General features: G+C 45.2%; 1 protein-coding gene across 2 annotated transcripts; it reads left to right on the top strand.

Annotated features, from left to right (window-relative positions):
* Positions 1-1,410: 1,410 nt before the first annotated feature.
* LOC118375703 (E3 ubiquitin-protein ligase RNF38-like) lies at positions 1,411-9,156 on the top strand. Of its 2 annotated transcripts, XM_052510098.1 has the most exons (12): positions 1,412-1,698; positions 2,334-2,912; positions 5,460-5,509; positions 5,624-5,835; positions 5,972-6,356; positions 6,502-6,642; positions 6,813-7,001; positions 7,145-7,306; positions 7,466-7,569; positions 7,763-7,966; positions 8,073-8,172; positions 8,363-9,156. In XM_052510098.1, the coding sequence occupies exons 2-12, from the start codon at positions 2,645-2,647 to the stop codon at positions 8,423-8,425; spliced, it is 1,878 nt and encodes a 625-aa protein (XP_052366058.1). In that variant the 5' UTR covers positions 1,412-1,698; positions 2,334-2,644; the 3' UTR covers positions 8,426-9,156. The 2 variants fall into 2 exon arrangements, with proteins under 2 accessions (XP_052366062.1, XP_052366058.1); XM_052510102.1 differs by lacking the exon at positions 2,334-2,912 and having other exon boundaries at positions 1,411-1,698.
* The last annotated feature ends 11,016 nt before the right edge of the window (positions 9,157-20,172 follow it).

Here is a 20,172-nt window from a genome sequence, read left to right as displayed (position 1 = left end):
CTTTCTGAAGCTATATAAGCCAGTGTTCTGTTGCTCAGAAAGGAGATGAGTGTGTCCTGAGTTGGTTGTTGTTGAGAGAGCTGATTTGTATGCCCTATGTTGGTTGTTGCAGAGAGAGAGAGGTTAGTATGTCCTGTGTGTAAATAGGACACAGTGTTTTGATTATTTAAATTCTTGTTATTCTGTTTTTGTTCCCAGGGGGAAAAGGGAAGGCACCTAGGGAGTGCTTAGGCAAGAGGCCTGTGGGCATACATAACCCGTAGTATTTACTGTCTATACACACTAGGTAAGACCTGGGCGGACCACCCCCTGTATTTTGGTTAGCGCACCAGGTGGTGCTAAGATAGGTAAGTAGTGGGTAGGAAGGTACGGTAGGAGAGGGGGCTTTGACACTTAATTTCTTTGATTTGGTTCCGTCCAGCCCCCTTTCCCCAAAATGACTGTGTGACGGAATAAATTCCCTGTAAACGGTATCATTGTCTGCCTTTGTCATCCTTACTCGCACCTACAGTCCCATACCTCTTTCACTCCAGGGGGAGTTGAGTTGTAGCAGAGTGTTGCGTTCCCTCTTCCTAGAGGTGTACGTAACAATAACATACATGCACATACACATGGATTTTGTGTTGTAGATGTGGAGTAAGGGCCTGAGGGTATACACTTAGTGTGTTGTGAATTCTGTAATGAATGTATTGTAATTGTATAACTGCCTTAATTTAGCCGGACCCCAGGAAGAGCTAATGGGGATCCATAATAAATATACATATCTGGGAACTCCTACAAGAATGTTGAAAATAATTCCAGGTGAAGCTGGTTGAGAGAATGTGAAGAGTGTGCAAAGCTTGCCATAATATGGTATTTTACCAAATAGGGCTATCTTCTGTATACCACCCCTACTTTATCACAACACAACTGATTGGCTCAAACGCATTAAGAAGGAAAGAAATTCCACACATTGACTTAACAAGGCACACCTGTTAATTGAAATGCATTCCAGGTGACTACCTCATGAACCTGGTTGGGAGAATGCCAAGAGTGTGCAAATCTGTCAAGGTAAAGGGAGAATCTCAAATATAAAATATATTTTGATTTGTTTAACACTTTTTTTTCTTTCTACATGATTCCATATGTGTTATTTCATAGTTTTGTTGTTTTCACTATTCTACAATGTAGAAAATAGCAAAAATAAAGAAAAGGCCTTAAAGTAGGTGTGTCCAAACTTTTGACTGGCTGATACCAAACCCAATTCCTTAGTACTGAAACAAGACTACTGAATTATTAATTAGGTTGATTCTTCCCAGTCGTTTACCAGACAAAGCGAATCAATGCAGTGATCTTTTGTTATCTCGGTAATCAACAATATGTCCTGAAAAAGACACCACTGGTTTGAAATAAAACATATGCACTAATAAATATATTCTAGGTGTGGTATGTCTTTGAGGATTTTTGCACAATGTAACGAATGTGTCGTCAGAGATTTATGTACTCGATTAGATCGGTCTGACCAGAGATCTGAAAATCCCAATGATTGATCTCCGTTTACGCTCCCCACTGACATCTCCAGAGAAAACACCACTGGCTTCAGCCGTGAATGTACATTTCGTGGTGGGGATTTAAATCGTATGAAGAACAACATTATTTGAAGATCGGGCAAGGCATTCGACCGCGCCTATCTCGGATCAACCAACATCGTCTGAAAAGGTTAGCAGCATGCATGCCAATGAGCAGACATTCTTGCTAACTCTCTGTAAGGATTGGTAATGTCGGCAGTGAAATTGTTTTCCTCCTGCTAGCCAAGATAGCTTTCATGTTAGCAATAAATTCGTTAACGACGGGTTGAGTTAAAATGTTAGTAGTAACAAAACGTAGTTAGTAATGTAGAATCAGATAAATATTACAGGAAGGTTTTATGTAGGAATTTAGCACTTCTGAACCGTGGTTTTGTTAGCTTACGTAAGCTAGCCCGCGATCCAGCTAGCTATAATATGCTAAACAGCAGCAAGCTAAGTTTGTTGGCTAGCTAGCGACAGTTAATATTATTACAACGCCAGCTGTGTGTTAACGTTATCAAACTAGCAAATACTCTAACTATCTAACTGAATGTGAACTCTGGCTAGCTTGCGTGCCATTTCACCAGGAAAAGTAATAAGCCAGTAACGTTAGTCGCCAACCAAGCTTCATAGCTGATGAGACAATAGAAAAAACCCGAAGGGGTACAGCCCAGATACATTAACAGAAGTTTTTGTTATAATGTACCTATCTGTATGGTTTTTGTTTCGATTGCACACGGTGTATTGCAATGACAGAACAAACTAACATACCAAATCGACCTCTAGGGATACAAATAAAGCCGTTTTTGGAGTGTTGACTGACAGTGACGCGCAACACCGGCAGAGGGGAGAGCTGACAGGAAATACCCATCGCTGCTGATGGTGTACGAACGACAGTAGAGGACTACTCGTACACCCGCCGCTTTCCGTTTTACCTACGCCCCAAACCAAGCGGTTCATGCGAAGGAAGATACTCTCTAGAACAGGCCGATTAGGAAGATAGCAAGGAGTGGCGGCCAGGCGAGAGGGAGGCTACGGCAAACCATCTCTCCCAGATATACCTCCATTACGCCCACCAACCACCGCCTCCTTCAGCCATGGATCCGCCGAGGACTCGGTCACGTTCAGGTTTCTTTCATTATGGCATGAACGGTGGTGGCAACGGCAATAACACCATCAATAATGGGAACATGATGAATGCCAGCGGAGGGATCGGGGTGAATTACCCTCAACAGAACAACCCTGGCTGGGTTCCGCACGGAGCGCGCGGTAGCTATTCGGAGAACCAGCACACCCAGGGGAACTACCTGTCCGGTGTGGCGCAACGCCACCCTTCCCACGGAGCACACAGACACCCCGGCACCGGTAAGCTTCAAGGCTCCCTTTCCATACGAATCTAGATGTAGCACACCCCGTGCATACATTAGTGTACCTTTTGTGATTTAGCATGTGCCAGGCTTGACATGTAAACAGTGCAGTCTTCCTCCTCGTCAGTGCAATGTTCTAGTTTTTTGTCTAAAAAGATAAGATGTCAACAACCATATTTGAACCTCCAGTGTTGTCTGTAGTCAGGTGGCTATGCAAGGAATGGGTTTGCTTTATGCGAATGGCCCATCCATCCAGTCTGCCTGACCTATAAATTGCTTAGATTTCCAAACAACATGAACACATTTCAGTTATTGAAAGATTGCTCATGCCACCTTCTCAGAGCATTTAAGGGAGCTTTGAACAAATGGTGAGTGAGGGAGCTGGACAGGACAGTTGTGGACAAGGTAAATTATCATATGGAGGTGTGCAGAATGTGTTATGGCTTGATAACCTAAATTATTTTCCAGAAAAGAAAATACTCATGTTTTGTGCTACACAATTTCTATGTTGTAGTAATATACGTCTGAGGCAGTAGGCCTGGGAGATATACTGTACACCAGGGTATTTCATAATACTGCTTATGTTGCGTTTTTATATTTTTGTTCAATGTAAAGTGTTGGTCCCATGTTTTACCCCCAGTGGGTGGGCCTATGTCCTCCCAGGCCCACCCATGCCTGCACCCCTGCCCAGTCATGTGAAATCCATAGATTAGAGCCTAATTAATATATTTCAAGTCTTTGAAATTGTTACTTTTTGCGTTTTATATTTTCAGTAATTATATAAGAAATCTAAGACGTGTCAGATGATATCCAGCTCAGGGGTTCCAGCTATGCATTTAGTTTGCTAGCGAAGTGGCGAGATGTCTAGATCAAACTTCTTGGTTACAGCAGAGACATTCATCCACCACCTGGATCAACATCCCTGTTGCCTAAATTCTTTTGTGCCTGCATTTGCATTTCATTTTTTTAAAATGGCGCCCCTTGTGTGCACATTCAGTAATACCATATACACTGGTGTGGTACAGAAATGGTATGACTATGAACATCTGGATATCGCCAACCACTGAGGCAGATGTCAATGAGCTATGAGAATACTGCCACCTATGGTGGGATGGAACACACACTGAGTTTCCCATGTGAGCCATAATGGCATGTTCAAACAGTAATGGTTACTTGGTCATGCTTTCAACAGTGACGTCAGTCTGTGTTTACCCAGTAGTCTAATCGTGGCTTCCACTAACCTCTGAAGAAACCGGTTACAGTTATAACAGAGTGGATTCCCTAGAGGCAGAAAGGCCTATGAATGCAAGCTTTTAATGGAGAGCTTTTCTAATAGCATGTTTGCCTTCCAGACTGAAAATAACACTTGCGCATACGCACACTTTTGAACATGCTTGTGTGGCACACACACTCCCTGCTCTAAGCAGCTGCAGAGGCCTCTACTTGAATAACCTGTGTGTGATCTTCGGTCTGTGTGTTCTGTGAGCAGAGCTCTCAGCATGTCACGCCTCTGAACATTACTTTCAGAGGAATGTGTTAGGACTGGATTTGGAGGTGTTGAAAATATGTCTGTGCATTTGTCCACGGTTTCTCTCCCTCTCTGAGCTCAAACAGATAAACTGTGTGGAAGAGCAGCTTAGACTAGTGGCTCAATCCTGGAACCAGGGTTGTATGCAGCTGCTGGCTCTGTGCTGAGGCCCAGATACTAGGACTACGCCTTATAACCTGGCAATCCTCACCCAGCCCAATGTCTGGATCTCTGTCCCTCCCTGTCGGAGCTGAGCGCCAGTCGCCTGGCTGCTCTGTTCTGTTCTGCTGGCGGGGCGTCTTTGAGCTGTCACTCTCTCCTGACTTCACAGAGCAGCAGAGAGGAGCGATGGGATTGCTCTCAGATCTGTTGTTTCTGAAGCGACTGAGGGAGGGGGGGGGCAAGTTTGGAGATGGGAGGCTGGGGAGGGAGGTGTTTTCAGAGGACTGTTTTAAAGCAAACTCCATCCGCACAGTTCAAGGGCATCTCTGCCTGTTGGCGATTGGAGGGGATTGTGTCTGTGTAAGATTGAGGCAGCAGAGGGGGTAGTTTTTATATTTGAGAACAGCAAGATTATTGTTACATCTTAGAGTGGTTCTCCCTCTTGTCAGTGGCAGACACTGAACCAGGAAATTTGAAGCCCTACACCAGTTTACCATAGTCATCCTCGGGTCCCCAAGGGGTGTACTTTTTGTTTTTTTCCCCCTAGCACTACACATCTGATTCAAATGATCAAAACGTGTAGATTTGAAGCATCTGTGTAGTGCTAGAGAAAAAACAAGAGTTTGGGGAAACCCTGCCCTAGACCGAGCAGACTTTATCCAGCTATAATACGTGCATATTTGTAGACACAATTTGGGCTGCTACTTTCTCTACAAATGGTACTTGCAGACATGGTTTAAAGGAGCATGACTACTGGTGTGTACCTGTTAGCCAGGCCCATCCAAGTTTGAGCTTTGAGGTTTTGTGAGGCCTATAGCCTGGCTTGACCCTCCTGTTATTCTCTGTGGCCTGTAGGTGTCCTGCACTTCCACCCTGATAACATCTGCAGTGATGAGCGGGACAAGGTGAGGATATTAACCTCTCCCTGTTGTACCAACACAGCAGTAGGAATGCTTTAGCCTTATTTAACACCATGCTGTCTTTCTACTCCCTTATCGCTCTCTCTGTCTCATCTATAGATGGAGGACAGTCCTAGCCCAAAGCGACAGCGTCTTTCCCAGCAGTCTATGTTAGATCTGAGCTCTGCCCCTCCCTCCACCCCATCCTCTCCCATTCGTCCCTGGGAGCTACCCCACACCCCCACTACCTGGGCCACACCCCCACCCAGTCGCAGGCCACACCCCCACTACCTGCCAGAGCGATGCCACACTCCTGTTCGCAACCGCCGCAGGTATGTGTATGTGTGGGTGTCAATGACACAGAATCTGTGTGTAGTAATTTTTCCTTGGGGCATTATCTGTTGTGATAGGATGAGGATGTTTGGTATAAATTGTGATGTAATAATGTCAAGCGTCCTCTCTCCCCAGTCCTCCAATGAGACGCCAGCGTGGCCGCCGTGACCGTCTCACCTCCCACCCTCATCACAACTCTCACCCCCAACAACAACAACATCATCATCACCACTACCACCACCATCACCACAACCCACACCATCATCATTCTCACCCCCACCACGGCCTCTCAGCAGGGCCTCAGGATGAGAACTACCGCCACCCCGTCCCCCCTCAGAGTTACCCCTACAACCAGCAACCCCCCCGGGGGCCAGAGGAGCGCCCCTACCACCCCCCCAACCTATCCCCACGCCCCCTCCACCACCCTCCTAACCTGTCCCCCAGGCTGATGCACCCTGCTGCCCACCCCCAGCACCCCCCTCAGCAGCAGAGCAGTGTGGTGCTCGACCTTCATGACCAGGTCAGTGGGGAAACAAGAAGCCATTTTGTTTCTATAGTTGCCAATCAAACATTATTGAATGTGATTAGAGGCATCTTTATCCTTCTATGTGGGCGTTCGGGTGACGTGGTGGTTTGAATTCTGACCTTTTGACTTCTGCTCCCAGGGTTCTTCTCAGGTGTCGTACCCGGTCTCTCCCCCTGGCGCACCCCCTGGCCTGTCTCCCCGCTCTGCCCCCCCGCAGCTCCCAGCATGCTCGGTGGTCTTCAGTGGACAACACTACCCTGTCTGCAGTGTTCCTCCATCGGTGAGTTCAACTACCCTGTCTGTTTGTCTGATATAGTTCGCACAGTATGCCTACTTCATATGGGTCTAATTCCCTCCGTTTTCCATCAGCATGTATTTTCATGTGTACATAATCTGTCATCTATATTGTAATAGAATCGTGTATTTTAAATGGCTCCATCTCGGTCTCAGGTTCTGCAGACATGCTCTGTGCAGCACCTTCCCATGCCCTACCCATTCCCCTCCCTGCTGTCCAGTGACCCCACCTTTCTCCTGCCCCCTCCCCACCTGTCCCACCATCCCCCTCACCTCCCCCACCATCCCCCTCACCTCCCCCAGCCTGGACAGTTTGGACCCTACCCCACACAGCAGGCCAGATCGGTGAGTGGCACTAGCAGTTTGAACCTCCATTAGCGACTTAAAGCAGTATTTCAGTTAGTATTGAAGTTGTAGGTAATCATTTAACTATTTGGGTAGCTCCACTTGCTCTCATGTAATCAACCCCCCCTCTCCCTCCCTCCTAGCCATTACAGAGGATAGAGAATGACGTGGAGCTGTTGGGGGAACACTTGTCCTTAGGGGCGGGTCTCCACTACCCCCCCGCAGCCCACCCCGGCCTGCCCCCCCACTCCACACAGCTCCACTTCCTTTCCCATGATCCACTGCCACAGGAGTTCTTTGGAGTGGTGAGTGTCTCTCTCTGCCATTCTCTTCAAACCACCTTTATCACACATCAGGGTGATGGTTGCATCATTTATCTTTTAAGTCATTTTAAAAGCCTGTTGGCTTTATTTTAAAATCTGGTATTGCCAGCGACGTTGACGATGCCTCATCTCTTCTCTCAGTCATATCCCAGCTTCATGCCACGACGTATCCCAGGACGACGCTACCGCTCCCAGCAGCCACTGCCACCCTCGCCTTACCACCCCAGTTTCCTGCCTTACTTCCTGTAAGTCCACCATCCGCTTCCAGCTCGACATCATGGGAGTTGTAGTTTAGAGACTCCTATCCTTGTGGCACAGCATATTTGTGTAAATACTGCTGAGCTTTAATGTACAGCATGTATCTGCCACTCTCCAGTTCTAATGCGCTGTGTAGGCACACAGTGTCTGTAGGTAAGTGGGTTTTTCTCCCTCTGTCAGCTCCATGCTGCCAGTCCAGCCAACAGGCCCTGCCATCAGCCTGGAGCTGGACGTAGATGACGGAGAGGTGGAGAACTATGAGGCCCTTCTCAACCTGGCTGAGCGTCTTGGAGAGGCCAAACTCAGAGGACTGACCAAGGGAGACATTGAACAGCTGCCTTCCTATAGGTTCAACCCCAACAACCACCAATCAGAACAGACGCTGTGAGTACTTCCCCTATCAGAATGGAGGATATTATCCTCCGCATTTATCAATCGGATCAAACTGTTGGTGTTTCTGTTGTAATAACATTGTACTGTTGATTTGCAGGTGTGTGGTGTGTATGAGTGACTTTGAGTCTCGTCAGCTGCTGCGGGTTCTACCCTGCAGTCACGAGTTCCATGGGAAGTGTGTGGACAAGTGGCTCAGGGTGAGTTTCTCTTGCTCCAGTATTTCACAATTCAGGATCAACTAGTTGGCAAACGTACTTTCCTAGATGCTGTGAAACGTCTTAATTCTTAGTTCCCTCAAATCTGGAGTTGTTTCCCTGTAATGATCAAGTCATCCCTGCGGGTTAACTGACATTGTCACCCTCCCTCCCTCTGGTTGTCTCTCTCCAGGCTAACAGGACGTGTCCCATCTGTAGGGCTGATGCCTCCGAGGTCCAGCGAGACTCGGAGTGACCAGCAGGGGGCACAACCACGCTGACAGTTGTAGCACTGCCCTCCATCTCTCCTTTAGCGCTCTTGCCCTTCTGTCCTCTCTTTATACTCCATTCCCACTGGTCCAGCACACACCCATTGCATCTCTCTAGCTCTGAATGTCCTTCAGCTGGTGTGTGTGCAGGAACGTGTCTATCTGTATGATTCCTGGCGTTGGTATGTACCAGCGTTGTGTGTGTGTGTGTGTGTGTGTATGATACTGTATTTTAGTGTTTCTGATCGTGTGTGTGTTTAGACTTGGGTGTCCACACGGACCTCTCCATGTAGTTGACACGTAAAGGTCCATGCCACTGCGCTGCCTCTCTGTAGAACTTCTGTTTGTTTTTGTTCAGTTTCTCTGCCTGGCTGTTTACCTTGTCATTCCTGTTGCTCATTGTTACCACGACAACATCTTTCACTGTATTCCTCTGAAGTTTCTCTTATTCTATTTCTCTTTATTTTTGTTCCTTATTAAATATGATCAGTTTGTCTGACTGCAGTGGCACATATATATATATACTGTATAAATATATGAATATCTGTATACCAAATAAAAGGCTTGACATTAACTTTTTTAAATCACATTTTGTACAGGTTTGTTTTTTTTGTATTATGAGCTGTGGTGCAGTTAGGTTTGATTGTGCTCAATTGATTTGTGTTCTGGATGTGTTAGACTAGGTGGTGGTTCGTTAATAAAAGACATTATACACTGATCTGTCTGCTGACTGTTTCATGTCGAGGAAACGCACAGTATAGGACACCCGCCCTCAGGCAATCCTATCGCCTCTCCCCAGAACATGATCCATCAATTTCCTGTTGCTTCTACATGTGTTCGTTAACACCCGCCAGGTGATCGCTCGCACGCCGCGGCCACCTGCTACTTTCAGCCGCTAATCTTTCCGGTGTGTTTCTTCTCAGTTGGTGGCTGGCTTTGTTTATTTGCACCTTTTTAAACTGTAATAACTGCAAACTGCCATAGGGTGGTGTCACAGTTCTTTCTAAGGCATGGTGGTTTATTTTAGAGAGGGAGGAATGGCTCTCAATGTTTCAAAGAGGCTTCCTCTCCTTATCCTCATAAGGTTCACTCCTGGGTACAGATGGAAGTCAGAAGGATGTGTTTTACACAGAGACCAATTCTGATCTTTTGCCCAATTATTTGTCTTTTGACCAACCCGATGTGTTCTTTTGCCATTTGGGGAAAAAAATATTACAATTGTATAAATGCAGGTTATAATAATCAGATGATACAACCATCCAGTTCTTTCAGATTAAGGGTAGAGATTAGGGTTTGGTTAAGGACTAGGCACTAGATCAAAATAATAAAATTAGTTCCAAAAGACAAGAATGAACCGGTTCTACAAGGCAGCATATGATGTGTTTAACACTTTATAACCAGCACATGTTTCCTGACCTATATGATATGCAATGATCAACACATTAACTTGTTTACCCTGGCTGGTGACCCACTTATGCTAGTCTACTCTGTGACCCCATATGGAGCTTCGACATAGCCGTGCGTCTGGCCTGTTGCCTAGTGCACGGCTGTTAGCTCCATCACATGGAAGGGGTTGTCTGTTCATGGTGAGCCTTTCACCAGGCTGTCTCCAGGCAATGTGACCTCTGACCTGCGTAATGTAACCATACAGGATTACTCACATTTAACTCCTTATACTCTTTCATTTTATTGTTCTCTTTCCGCTCTCTCTCTATTCTCCCTCTTTCAGGCACTTCCCTTACTCTACCCTTGCTTCCTCTCATTTTGTTTCACTATCCTTTCTTCGTATCGCATTTGATGATTCATGACCACTCACCAGCTAAAGAGAGAGAGGTTATTATTCCAAGCTGAATGCCCTGGCTCTAAGTAGCCTGATGCATGTAGAGTGAGTGAGATCCGTTTAGCATATTGTCCCTATTGGCCTGTTGTGGAACAGAAGCCTTCCTCTGAGACACCCTGACACGGATCCACACCTCTGTCTGTCACAGACACTGTCAGGGGTCATCTGGAACTCCAGATGCAGATGGATCTAAACACATACACACTGGACACAGGAGACCGTTGCATTTGACTTGTGTGTGTCGTGGGATGTGCAGAAGGAGAACGAGAGAGGGGGGGAGTGGTCGGGAAAAGAGGGGTAGAGGATGGAGAGACAAATAGTCAATGGTAACTGCAGGTTTATTTCCTAAAACGGAGGAATGCAACTCCGCTCTGAGCAGGAGCAGGTCTAAAGATTAATTAGCATTCTATCAACTATCTTTAATTAACTTTCACCAATTATACAACGGTATAAGAAACAGTTTCTTACAAAACAGCAAAGGGAGAGAGAGTGTGTGTGACAGCAAGAGAGACAAAGGGAGAGAGAGTGTGTGTGACAGCAAGAGAGACAAAGGGAGAGAGAGTGTGTGTGACAGCAAGAGATACAAAGGGAGAGAGAGTGTGTGTGACAGCAAGAGAGACAAAAGGAGAGAGAGTGTGTGTGACAGCAAGAGAGACAAAAGGAGAGCGAATCTGAGTTCATGTTTAATGGAAATCGGAGGCCTTTTGGCCCGACTTTGATGACTCAATAAGAACAATAAGCAGAGGAGATGCAACCCTTCCCACGTCCTTCACCCTAAATACCCTTCCATCCCTCCTCCCTCCGCTGTTACCACTGCCCATCCCTACATCCTCCCGTCCAAACCATCCTCCAGCCCTCGCAGAGTAATGAGATGGAAGAGATATGGGATTTCTGCCTAAACTGTCTCTCCAGTTAAAGCCGAGTGCATTCACTGAGCACGGTTTCACATTCTCTGTGTGTCACTCTCCGCGCTTATATCTCTGTGTCCGTCTCTCAATTCATTTGGAATTTAAGGCAGCTTCATAGGCAAGGGAAACATATGTTTACATTGCCAAAGCAAGTGAAATAGATGATAAACAAAAGTGAAATAAGCAATAAATAATGAACAGTAAACATTACACTCACAAAAGTTCCAAAAGAATAAAGACATTTCAAATGTCATATGTCTATATACAGTGTTGCAATTATGTGCAGATAGTTAAAGTACAAAAGGGAAAATAAACGTAAATATAGGTTGTATTTACGATGGTGTTTGTTCTTCACTGGTTTCCCTTTTCTCGTGGCAACAGGTCACAAATATTGCTGCTGTGATTGAACACTGTGGTATTTCACCCAGTAGATATGGGAGTTTATCAATATTGGATTTGTTTTAATAGTCTTTGTGGGTCTGTGTAATCTGAGGGAAATAGGTGTCTCTAATATGGTCATACATTTGGCAGGAGGTTAGAAGCTCAGCTTAGTTTCCACCTCCTTTTGAGGGCAGTGGGCACATAGCCTGTCTTCTCTTGAGAGCCAGTTCTGCCTATGGCGGCCTTTCTCAATCGCAAGGCTATGCTCACTGAGTCTGTACATAGTCAAAGCTTTCCTTAAGTTTGGGTCAGTCACAGTGGTCAGGTATTTGCCCCTGTGTACTCTCTGTTTTTAGGGCCTAATAGCATTCTTGTTTGCTTTGTTTTTTAAATTCTTTCCAATGTGTCAAGTAATGATATTTTTGTTTTCTCATGATTTGGTTGGGTCTAATTGTGTTGCTGTCCTGGGGCTCTGTGGGGTGTGTTTGTGTTGGTGAACAGAGCACCAGGACCAGCTTGCTTACGGAACTCTTCTCCAGGTTCATCTCTCTGTAGGGGATGACTTTGTTATGGAAGGTTTGGGAATCGCTTCCTTTTAGGTGGTTGTAGAATTTAACGCCTCTTTTCTGGATTTTGATAATTAGAGGGTGTTGGCCTAATTTTCCTCTGTATGCATTATTTGGTGTTTCATGTTGTACACAGAGGATATTCTTTGCAGAATTATGCATGCAGAGTCTTAATTTGGTGTTTGTCCCGTTTTGTGAACTCTTGGTTGGTGAGCGGACCCCAGACCTCACATAACCATAAAGGACAATGGGTTCTAGAACTGATTGAAATATTTTTAGCCAGATCCTAATTGGTATGTTGAATTTTATGTTTCTGTTGATGGCATAGAAAGCCCTTCTTGTCTCGTCTCTCAGATCGTTCATAGCTTTGTGGAAGTTACCCGTGGTGCTGATGTTTAGGCCGAGATATGTACAGTTTCTTGTGTGCTCTAGGGCAATGGACCTTTCTTTGGAACACCATTATTGTTGTCTTACTGAGATTTACGGTCAGGGCCCAGGTCTGACAGAATCTATGCAGAATATCTAGGTGCTGCTGTAGGCCCTCCTTGGTTGGGGACAGAAGCACTCTCTCTCTGTTACTCAGACGCAGATAAACACATTGACAGACATAGACACGAATAACAGTGCAAACAGACCAGACCTTCAAACGTTGTCACTTTGTCCTTTAAACTACTGCCCCGTTGCAGCATTATCACAGATACATTATCTCTGATTTACACATAGAGAAATCAACATTAACTTGCAACATGCAGCTTCCAATTACTGATCCTCCTCATAAGATTTTGGTTGGTTGGCTCTCCTCAAGCTGTTCACTGGTTTGCTGTATGTCCTCAAGCTGTTTCCTGATTGGTGGCATACCACCATATGAAGACACATGAACGGAATGACCTTGGATTCCTCGGCTAGTCCCTCACACAAACACTTTTCCTGTCGTTCTGTCTATGTCATGTTCTAGATTTGGTTGTGTGTGTAAATATAGGAGTGAATGAGTGTGTGTGTGTGTGTGTGTGTGTGTGTGTGTGTGTGTGTGTGTGTGTGTGTGTGTGTGTGTGTGTGTGTGTGTGTGTGTGTGTGTGTGTGTGTGTGTGTGTGTGTGTGTGTGTGTGTGTGTGTGTGTGTGTGTGTGTGTGTGTGTGTGTGTGTGTGTGTGTGTGTGTGTGTGTGTGTGCGTCAGTGGAGGCTGCTGAGGGGAGGACGGCTCATAATAATGGCCGGAATTGAAAATCAAATACATTTTTGAGGGTTTTCATGTGTTTGATCCCATTCCATTTACTCCATTCCAGCCATTACACTCCATTTTAGCCATTATTATGAGCCGTCCTCCCCTCTGCAGCCTCCACTGGTGTGCATGCGTATGTGTTCATGCTTGTGCGCATGTGCAGCCGTCTTTCCCAAAGAATCTAAATGTTGATTAAAAGTAAATACTGTCACTGGTGATGTCATGCTGGATTTATGGGTGTGATGCACGTGGTATGATGTCACAGTACCCTTTAGGGCAGACCCTCTGGCACTGTTAGGGGTGCACTGAGGATGGTTTGTCACTGAGTGGGTCTATGACTCATGGTTCATGTCACGCTAGACAAACGGATGTGTTCCTCCTTTCCCTCTCTATCTCTCTTCTATCCCTCTCGCCTCTCTCCATTCAACTCTCTCCATTCAACTCTCTCCATTCAACTCTCTCCATTCAACTTTCTCCATCCTTCTCATTCCGTCTCCCTTCTTCGGTTTTATTTTTCTCCTTTATGCATCCTACTACCTTCATTGTTGTGTGTGTGTGTGTGTGTGTGTGTGTGTGTGTGTGTGTGTGTGTGTGTGTGTGTGTGTGTGTGTGTGTGTGTGTGTGTGTGTGTGCCTCTGTCTGCAGTGTCCCAGGTTGATAGGGTACAGGGAATCTCCATCCTGCCTCTTTAGAAAGTAGAGGAAGCGCCAAGCTCTGCCCGATTCACTTACATGCATGCACACCCACACACATACAATGTTATTGGTCACATACACGTGTTTAGCAGATGTTATTGTGAGTGTAGCGAAATGCTTGTGCTTCTAGTTCCGACAGTGCAGCAGTATCTAACAAGTAATATCTAACAATTCCATAACAAGTACCTAATACATACACATCTAAGTAAAGAAATGGAAAATAAAATATAAATATATGGATGAGCAATTTCAGAGCGGCAAAGGCTAAGATGCAATAGATAGTATAGAATACACTATATACATATGAGATGAGTAATGCAAGATATGTAAACATTATTAAAGTGACATTATTAAAGTGACAAGTGTTCCATTTATTAAAGTGGCCAACGATTTCAAGTCTATGTGTAGGCAGCAGCCTCTCTGTGCTAGTGATGGCTATTTAACAGTCTGATGGCCTTGAGATAGAAGCTGTTTTTCAGTCTTTTGGTCCCAGTTATGATGCACCTTTACTGACCTCACCTTCTGGATGATAGCGAGCTGAACAGGCAGTGTCTCGGGTGGTTGTTGTCCTTGATGATCTGTCCTGGAGGGGAGGAAGTTTGCCCCCAGTGATGCATTGTGCAGACTGCAATACCCACTGGAGAGCCCTGCGGTTGTGGGCGGTGCAGTTGCTGTACCAGGCGGTGATACAGGCCAACAGGATGCTCTCGATTGTGCATCTGTAAAAGTTTGTGAGGGTTTTAGGTGACAAGACAAACTTCTTCAGCCTCATGAGGTTGAAGAGGAGCTGTTGCGCCTTCTTCCCCACACTGTCTGTGTGGGTGGACCATTTCAATTCGTCAGTGATATGTACGTGAGGAACTTAAAACTTTACACCTTCACCACTACTTTTCCGTCGATGTGGATGGGGGGTGCTCCCTCTGCTGTTTCCTGAAGTCCATGATCATCTCCTTTGTTTAGTTGACATTGAGTGAGAGGTTATTTTCCTGACACCACAATCCCAGAGCCCTCACCTCCTCCCTGTTGGCTGCCTCGTTGTTGTTGGTAATCAAGCCCACTACTGTTGTGTCGTCTGCAAACTTGATGATTGAGTTGGAGGCATACATGGCCACTCAGTCATAGTTGAACAGGGAGTACAGAAAGGGGCTAAGCACGCACCCTTGTGGGGCCCCAGTTTTGAGGATCAGCAAAGTGGAGATGTTGTTTCCTACCTTCACCACCTGGGGGCCACCCGTCAGGAAGTCCAGGACCCAATTGCACAGGGTGCAGTTCAGACCCAGGGCCTCGAGCTTAATGATTAACTTGGAGGGTACTATGGTGTTGAATGCTGAGCAGTAGTCAATAAATGCATTCTTGCATAGGTATTCCTCTTGTCCAGATGGGTTAGGGCAGTGGGCAATGTGATGGCAATTGCATCGTCTGTGGACCGATTGGGGCGGTACGCAAAATGAAGTGGGTCTAGGTTGACAGGTAAGGTGGAGGTGATATGATCCTTGACTAGTCTCTCAAAGCAATTAATGATGACAGAAGTGAGTGCTACGGGGCGATAGTCATTAAGTTCAGTTTCCTGCATTCTTGGGTACAGGAACAATGCTGGCCATCGTGAAGCGTATGGGCCCCTGCAGACTGGGATAGGGAGAGATTGAATATGTCCGTAAACACACCAGCCAGCTGGTCTAGCATGCTCTAAGGACGTGGCTAGGGACGCCGTCTGGGGTTAACACGTTTAAATGTCTTACTCACGTCGGCCACGGAGAAGGAGAGCCCACAGTCCTTGGTAGCTGGCCGCGTCGGTGGCACTGTGTTATTTGGAAGCAAGACGTCAGTGTCCGTGATGTGACTGGTTTTCCCTGCCACATACGTGTCGTTGTCTGAGCCCTTGAATTGCGACTCCACTTTGTCTGCATACTGACGTTTTGACTGTTTGATTGCCTTGCGGAGGGAATAACTACTCTGTATTCTGCCATATTCCCAGTCACCTTGCCATGGTTAAATGCAGAGGTAATAACTACTCTGTATTCTGTCATATTCCCAGTCACCTTGCCATGGTTAAATGCAGAGGTAATAACTACTCTGTATTCTGCCATATTCCCAGTCACCTTGCCATGGTTAAATGCAGAGGTAATAACTACTCTGTATTCTGTCATATTCCCAGTCACCTTGCCATGGTTAAATGCAGAGGTAATAACTACTCTGTATTCTGCCATATTCCCAGTCACCTTGCCATGGTTAAATGCAGAGGTAATAACTACTCTGTATTCTGCCATATTCCCAGTCACCTTGCCATGGTTAAATGCAGAGGTAATAACTACTCTGTATTCTGCCATATTCCCAGTCACCTTGCCATGGTTAAATGCAGAGGTAATAACTACTCTGTATTCTGTCATATTCCCAGTCACCTTGCCATGGTTAAATGCAGAGGTAATAACTACTCTGTATTGTGCCATATTCCCAGTCACCTTGCCATGGTTAAATGCGGAGGTAATAACTACTCTGTATTCTGCCATATTCCCAGTCACCTTGCCATGGTTAAATGAAGAGGTAATAACTATTCTGTATTCTGCCATATTCCCAGTCACCTTGCCATGGTTAAATGCGGAGGTAATAACTATTCTGTATTCTGCCATATTCCCAGTCACCTTGCCATGGTTAAATGAAGAGGTAATAACTACTCTGTATTCTGCCATATACCCAGTCACCTTGCCATGGTTAAATGCGGAGGTAATAACTACTCTGTATTCTGCCATATTCCCAGTCACCTTGCCATGGTTAAATGAAGAGGTAATAACTACTCTGTATTCTGCCATATACCCAGTCACCTTGCCATGGTTAAATGCAGAGGTAATAACTACTCTGTATTCTGTCATATTCCCAGTCACCTTGCCATGGTTAAATGCGGAGGTAATAACTACTCTGTATTCTGCCATATACCCAGTCACCTTGCCATGGTTAAATGCAGAGGTAATAACTACTCTGTATTCTGTCATATTCCCAGTCACCTTGCCATGGTTAAATGCAGAGGTAATAACTACTCTGTATTCTGCCATATTCCCAGTCACCTTGCCATGGTTAAATGCGGAGGGTATAACTACTCTGTATTCTGCCATATTCCCAGTCACCTTGCCATGGTTAAATGAGGAAGTAATAACTACTCTGTATTCTGCCATATTCCCAGTCACCTTGCCATGGTTAAATGCAGAGGTAATAACTACTCTGTATTCTGCCATATTCCCAGTCACCTTGCCATGGTTAAATGCGGAGGTAATAACTACTCTGTATTCTGCCATATTCCCAGTCACCTTGCCATGGTTAAATGCAGAGGTAATAACTACTCTGTATTCTGCCATATTCCCAGTCACCTTGCCATGGTTAAATGCAGAGGTAATAACTACTCTGTATTCTGCCATATTCCCAGTCACCTTGCCATGGTTAAATGCAGAGGTAATAACTACTCTGTATTCTGCCATATTCCCAGTCACCTTGCCATGGTTAAATGCAGAGGTAATAACTACTCTGTATTCTGCCATATTCCCAGTCACCTTGCCATGGTTAAATGCAGAGGTAATAACTACTCTGTATTCTGCCATATTCCCAGTCACCTTGCCATGGTTAAATGCAGAGGTAATAACTACTCTGTATTCTGCCATATTCCCAGTCACCTTGCCATGGTTAAATGCGGAGGGTATAACTACTCTGTATTCTGCCATATTCCCAGTCACCTTGCCATGGTTAAATGCGGAGGGTATAACTACTCTGTATTCTGTCATATTCCCAGTCACCTTGCCATGGTTAAATGCGGAGGGTATAACTACTCTGTATTCTGTCATATTCCCAGTCACCTTGCCATGGTTAAATGCGGAGGGTATAACTACTCTGTATTCTGTCATATTCCCAGTCACCTTGCCATGGTTAAATGCAGAGGTAATAACTACTCTGTATTCTGCCATATTCCCAGTCACCTTGCCATGGTTAAATGCGGAGGGTATAACTACTCTGTATTCTGTCATATTCCCAGTCACCTTGCCATGGTTAAATGCAGAGGTAATAACTACTCTGTATTCTGCCATATTCCCAGTCACCTTGCCATGGTTAAATGCAGAGGGTATAACTACTCTGTATTCTGTCATATTCCCAGTCACCTTGCCATGGTTATATGCGGAGGGTATAACTACTCTGTATTCTGTCATATTCCCAGTCACCTTGCCATGGTTAAATGCAGAGGTAATAACTACTCTGTATTCTGCCATATTCCCAGTCACCTTGCCATGGTTAAATGCGGAGGGTATAACTACTCTGTATTCTGCCATATTCCCAGTCACCTTGCCATGGTTAAATGCAGAGGTAATAACTACTCTGTATTCTGCCATATTCCCAGTCACCTTGCCATGGTTAAATGCGGAGGGTATAACTACTCTGTATTCTGTCATATTCCCAGTCACCTTGCCATGGTTAAATGCAGAGGTAATAACTACTCTGTATTCTGCCATATTCCCAGTCACCTTGCCATGGTTAAATGCGGAGGGTATAACTACTCTGTATTCTGTCATATTCCCAGTCACCTTGCCATGGTTAAATGCAGAGGTAATAACTACTCTGTATTCTGCCATATTCCCAGTCACCTTGCCATGGTTAAATGCGGAGGGAATAACTACTCTGTATTCTGCCATATTCCCAGTCACCTTGCCATGGTTAAATGCAGAGGTAATAACTACTCTGTATTCTGCCATATTCCCAGTCACCTTGCCATGGTTAAATGCAGAGGTAATAACTACTCTGTATTCTGCCATATTCCCAGTCACCTTGCCATGGTTAAATGAGGAGGGAATAACTACTCTGTATTCTGCCATATTCCCAGTCACCTTGCCATGGTTAAATGCGGAGGGTATAACTACTCTGTATTCTGCCATATTCCCAGTCACCTTGCCATGGTTAAATGCAGAGGTAATAACTACTCTGTATTCTGCCATATTCCCAGTCACCTTGCCATGGTTAAATGAGGAGGGAATAACTACTCTGTATTCTGCCATATTCCCAGTCACCTTGCCATGGTTAAATGCAGAGGTAATAACTACTCTGTATTCTGCCATATTCCCAGTCACCTTGCCATGGTTAAATGCAGAGGTAATAACTACTCTGTATTCTGCCATATTCCCAGTCACCTTGCCATGGTTAAATGGAGGGTATAACTACTCTGTATTCTGCCATATTCCCAGTCACCTTGCCATGGTTAAATGCAGGAGGTAATAACTACTCTGTATTCTGCCATATTCCCAGTCACCTTGCCATGGTTAAATGCGGAGGGAATAACTACTCTGTATTCTGCCATATTCCCAGTCACCTTGCCATGGTTAAATGCAGAGGTAATAACTACTCTGTATTCTGCCATATTCCCAGTCACCTTGCCATGGTTAAATGAGGAGGGAATAACTACTCTGTATTCTGCCATATTCCCAGTCACCTTGCCATGGTTAAATGCAGAGGTAATAACTACTCTGTATTCTGCCATATTCCCAGTCACCTTGCCATGGTTAAATGAGGAGGGAATAACTACTCTGTATTCTGCCATATTCCCAGTCACCTTGCCATGGTTAAATGCAGAGGTAATAACTACTCTGTATTCTGCCATATTCCCAGTCACCTTGCCATGGTTAAATGAGGAGGGAATAACTACTCTGTATTCTGCCATATTCCCAGTCACCTTGCCATGGTTAAATGCAGAGGTAATAACTACTCTGTATTCTGCCATATTCCCAGTCACCTTGCCATGGTTAAATGCAGAGGTAATAACTACTCTGTATTCTGCCATATTCCCAGTCACCTTGCCATGGTTAAATGGAATAACTACTCTGTATTCTGCCATATTCCCAGTCACCTTGCCATGGTTAAATGAGAGGAATAACTACTCTGTATTCTGCCATATTCCCAGTCACCTTGCCATGGTTAAATGCAGAGGTAATAATAACTCACCTTCTGTATTCTGCCATATTCCCAGTCACCTTGCCATGGTTAAATGCAGAGGTAATAACTACTCTGTATTCTGCCATATTCCCAGTCACCTTGCCATGGTTAAATGAGGAGGGAATAACTACTCTGTATTCTGCCATATTCCCAGTCACCTTGCCATG

The sequence above is a fragment of the Oncorhynchus keta genome, chromosome 4, assembly GCF_023373465.1.
Source record: "Oncorhynchus keta strain PuntledgeMale-10-30-2019 chromosome 4, Oket_V2, whole genome shotgun sequence".
NCBI lineage: Eukaryota > Metazoa > Chordata > Actinopteri > Salmoniformes > Salmonidae > Oncorhynchus > Oncorhynchus keta.
Note: the sequence above shows the minus strand (reverse complement) of the source record. Positions and strands in the feature narration are given on the sequence as shown.